Raw genomic sequence first — 4820 nt, 5'->3', positions numbered from 1 at the left:
GAAGTCAGCAGTTCAAGCTCACAAGCCGCTCCTTGGAAACACTATACAGGGTCGCTATGGGTCGGAATCAACTCGGTGGCACTTAACAACAAGGAAGTCCTGGTGTATTGCTGTAGGATAGCACTAGATCGTAACGTCGACTTGAGCTGCAAGGTTGGTGGTTCAAACTTACCACGTGCTGCTTGGAAACCTATACAGGGTTGCTATGATTTGGAACTGACTTGAAGGCACTTAGCAACAATGAAGAAGACCATAAATCATCCATAACCAGTGTTTACCATCTCGATGCATGGCTTTCCATGTATGTTTTTTGAAAAGGAGATTATGTCATACCTACTATTTTAAAACTGCTTTGTCTCCTGGAAATATCTTTCCAGATATTTTTATTTTCTTAAATTTCTAAATTTTCTGAAAACAATTCCATGATATAGATGTAGTGCTTGAACAATCTCCTGTTTTCATTTAGCCATTTTCTCCTCTTTTCCCTTCATCCTTTGTCCCTTCCTTTCTGTTAACTTACTGGTAATATGACTTTCGTTTCTGCATGTCTAGGGTTGTTTGCTCACCATTATGTATTTTTTGTAACATGGGGAAAAGTTATTGTTAGTTACAGTGTGTGCTCTTTGTTCATACGGACAGAGAGCCACATCTTATTCATTCTTGTTTTTCCAGCATTATGTCTAGCAAAATGGTGTTCGTTCACAAGAGAATTATTGTTGAGTTCCAGAAGTGTGAGGGTCATTTGACAAATATTTGAATATCTGTTATGTATGGACTATAAGGGTGAGCAGACAAACATTGTCCGTGCTTTCATGGTGCTTAAAATCCGTAAGCTGAAATACTATTCTAAGTAACAAAGTTTGTATTATAGAAACAGCAAGTCTGGTAACGTGGAGATCAATTTTAAAACAAAAACATTAACTGAAAAGTAACACAGTATAGTAGAAGCGATATAAATGACTGATGGTGTTGGTTACTTGGGGGACGTTCATGCCAATCTTCTTTATGTGTTTAGCTAATTAAGAGTTGACCAAGTGATTTTTTCTGTAGATTCTATTTTTTATTTCGGTGTCCCCTACTGTTATGGAATGAGATCAAATTTAGGTTTATATCTTTGGATGTTTTTAAGTAACTAGAATTAGTTATGCTTAACTTGAATATTTCATATCTGAGTACAGTCTGCTTTTACTATATTAGTGATTCCAGAGACCTCAAAGATCTTTCTTTTAGGGCTGGGTTTGTGTTGGATTTGTTATGGGAACTAGAACCCAGATTTTTTTGGTGTTTCTGTTGCACATTTAAAAATATGATTAAACAAACATTGCAGCCCTGAAGGAGATTTTCTGCTATAAATTGGTGTTTAAGCCCTGGCAGCTGTTCATGTTTTCTATGATCCCACTTATGAAAGTGGAAAGTGAAGGGTGAGTGACTGCCTTCTTGGGCAGGCACATAATTTAAGAAAAAAAAAATGTGTTGGCCTCAGCAGAGCTATATTAGAGTTTCATATAGCTGGCTTTTTTTATTTTATTGTAGGGCCAACTCTCGATGTTGCAAGAAAAAATAGACCATTTGGAGCGTTTGCTAGCTGAAAATAATGAGATCATCTCAAATATTAGAGACTCGGTCATCAATTTGAGTGGGTCTGTGGAGGATGGCCCGAAAAGTTCCCAAGGCAATTTCAGTCAAGGTGCTGGCTCACGTCTTCGGCTGTCCCCACAATCATCCCTCTCAATCGACCCCAAAGACTGTCTGTTTGCTTCACAAAGTGGAAGTCAGAATTCAGATGTGCAGGTAATGTATACGTTTATTAATAGTCATGGAACTTTTTGGTTTGTGTTTAAAACCTGTTTGAACTTGTTGAATTGCTTAAACCCTTTTGATTCCACTTTCTGTCTTCATAGAGTGATTTGATTAGTCATGTGATCTTTGGTGTTCTTTTTAGTAATAAAATTCTGTGGTTTTGTGTTTTCTACAAATTTTTGTCATTATTTCATACTTTTGTGAAGATAGCCTTTTTGTATGCTTTTCCCGTTTTATTTTCTGCATTCGTTAAAAACCTTGGTGGGTTACATTTGCGCAGAGATTTTCTTAATTTCTTTTATGAGTATTAGAAGAACTCTACTGCAGGATAGCTGTATCACCAGTATAGATTTCATACAGTGTAGTGTTAGGTTGTTTTGTTTTGTTTGCCTGATACTGTTTGGAGAGACAGCTTCTGGTTCAAAGTGACCCCATTCCCATAGGGCATAGTAAGTAGACACTGCTCTGGAGGGTTTCTGAGATTGCAGACCTTTATGGCAGCAGACACCTTCATCTTTCTCCCTCCAAGCAACTGGTGGGTTTGAACTGCAGAATTTGTGGTTAACAGCCCAACGCTTAACCCGCTGTGCCACCAGGGAGTCTTACTGTTTGATTGTTATTGTTGTTAAATGCCTTCTAGTCGGTTCCGACCCATAGCGACCCTGTACAGGGTTTCCGAGGCTGTAAATCTTCACGCGAGCAGAATGCCTCATCTTTCTCTCGCAGAGCAGCTGATAGTTTCGAACTGCTGGCCTTAAGGTTCGCAGCCCGATTTGTAACCACTGTGCTATCAGAGCTCCTTTACTGTTTGATTAGGGGAAAAGAAATGTTCCAGAGTTGGACCTTTTAATTTGGAAGCCACTGTTGAGATGTGAGCACTTGAAATGTGGCTAGGTGGCTAGGTTTAAGCCCTGGATTGGTGCTGTAGGATCAGCACTGGACTGTTAACCACAAGGTTGGCAGTTCAAACGCACCATCCTCTCCTTGGAAACCCTATACAGGGTCGCTATGAGTTGGAACTGTCAGCTTTTTAACAACAACTGAGTGAAATGCACATAAGATACTAAAGACATAGTAAACAAAAATCATAAAATATTAATTTTTTTATATTGATCATGTCTTGAGATAATATTTTTGGATATGTTGGATTAAATGGCATGAGTTATTAAATTGGAGTTCTGATGTGAGCTGTAAGATAAGCACTATACAAGGTCGGTGATTCAAACCTACCAGTTGCTCTTCAGAAACCCTATACAGACCGGGTCACTGTAAGTTGAAACAGACTCGATGGCACTTAACAACAGCAATAACAACAATCATTACATTATTGTCACTTGTGTTCACTTTTACTAGAAAATGTAAAATAACATATTCGGTTTGCAGTCTGTTTCTTGTAAAGGGTAAAAAGCCAAGAGCTAAGCTCATTGTCCTCTGGTTGATTCCAAATGCTGGTGGCCCTCTGTGTTATGGAGTAGCACTGCTGGAGGGCAGTGGAGTTACAATCCTGAGTCAGAAAGGAAGGACTCTGCCATTGTGTCACTCACACTGTTCTGTTCTGTCAGGTGGCAGACAGCTGTGTTTAACCTTTTTGTCGCTCATTTCTTATCAATTTCTGTTAAGTTATATTGGAAGTAAGGTAAGGTAGGCAGGAATTTGATGCAATTATTTTTTATTAGAGCCAGGTAGTTCAGGACAGTCAGTTGTTGTTGTTGTTAAGTGCCTTCGAGTCGGTTCCAACCCCTAGCGACCCTGTATAGGGTTTCCTAGGAGTGACTGGTGAGCTTGAACCACCAACTTTGCAGTTCACATGGCTTTGCAGTCTGGCACATTAACCCACAGCGCCACACCGGGACTCCCCCAGGACAGACAGTAGCACAATAGTATTTTTACGTCTTTAAATGATGATTTATGTATCAATTCACTTCTACAGAAATTATTTTCTTATATATATGCAGATTACAGCAATGAGTAGTTTTTAGCAAATATTTGCCAACATTGAGTTTAAATTAATAATATTTCTACTTGTTTAAACTTATTCTAAGATTTGTGTGTATGTGTGTGTGTGTCTTTTATATTTTTAGATGTTGGATGTTTACAGTCTAATTCCTTTTGACAATCCAGATGGTGGAGTTTGGAAACAAGGATTTGACATTACTTACAAAACGGATGAATGGGACACTGAGCCCCTTCAGGTCTTTGTGGTACCTCATTCCCATAATGACCCAGGTAAAATTTGCACTTCCAAGACATTAGAGGTTATTAATGCCTTTAGGCAGAGAGTCCTAATGAAAATCTAATAGAACCCATGTCTCAAAAATTTGAACCACTGTCTGACTTTTAACACTAATATATTCCTTATATGTAGCATTTGATTTTAGTGTTCTCATTGTGTTTATTTGTTTGACATTCAAGGCTAGTACTTGTGTAGTATAAAGTAGCCATAATCATACGAACGTATCAGCTGTTGGCATGTTATTGAAGTATACACCGAAGGCGTTCATTTCAGTAACTACTTGTGGAAAATATTGTGTGGAAGACTTACTGAGTCACCTTGATCTCTACATTGAGACAGTGTGCTTGTGGAAAAGTGTGAATCTTTAAAATGGAGAAACATTATGAATCTGTGGTTAAGAACATTTGCTTAATGTCAGGGAACATGGATTTGAGTCCCATCTCCATTAGTGTTAGCTGACAACGATAGACAGTTATTTAATCCCCCAAGACTCAGATTTTTTCACCTGGAGATCCTGGACCATAGTATGTACATCAGAGGGTGAAAATGTAAAGGTGTGGTATGTGGCAGAAAAGGTAGTTGCTATCATTAATCATTATTGTCATTCTTCTTATGGTTATCTTACGTGATGACTTTTATTATCAATTGGGGACAGACTATTTTTCCTCCCTGAGGCAATGGAAAATGAATAAAAGTATAATGAAATAATACATTTTGATGTATATACATGTTAATGTGAGAATACAAGTACAGAGTAAATGCCTACTCAATTTAATTATAGCTTCCC

General features: G+C 38.1%; 1 protein-coding gene across 1 annotated transcript in view; it reads left to right on the top strand.

Annotated features, from left to right (window-relative positions):
* MAN2A1 (mannosidase, alpha, class 2A, member 1) overlaps window positions 1-4820 on the top strand; it is a 282690-nt gene that overhangs the window by 47831 nt on the left and 230039 nt on the right. The window contains exons 2-3 of the mRNA XM_006876922.1: window positions 1534-1791; window positions 3882-4026. Coding sequence (XP_006876984.1) covers window positions 1534-1791; window positions 3882-4026 — 403 coding nt within the window. The remainder of the gene's footprint in view (window positions 1-1533; window positions 1792-3881; window positions 4027-4820) is intronic.

The sequence above is a fragment of the Chrysochloris asiatica genome, unplaced genomic scaffold (assembly GCF_000296735.1).
Source record: "Chrysochloris asiatica unplaced genomic scaffold, ChrAsi1.0 scaffold00428, whole genome shotgun sequence".
Classification (NCBI taxonomy): domain Eukaryota; kingdom Metazoa; phylum Chordata; class Mammalia; order Afrosoricida; family Chrysochloridae; genus Chrysochloris; species Chrysochloris asiatica.
Note: the sequence above shows the minus strand (reverse complement) of the source record. Positions and strands in the feature narration are given on the sequence as shown.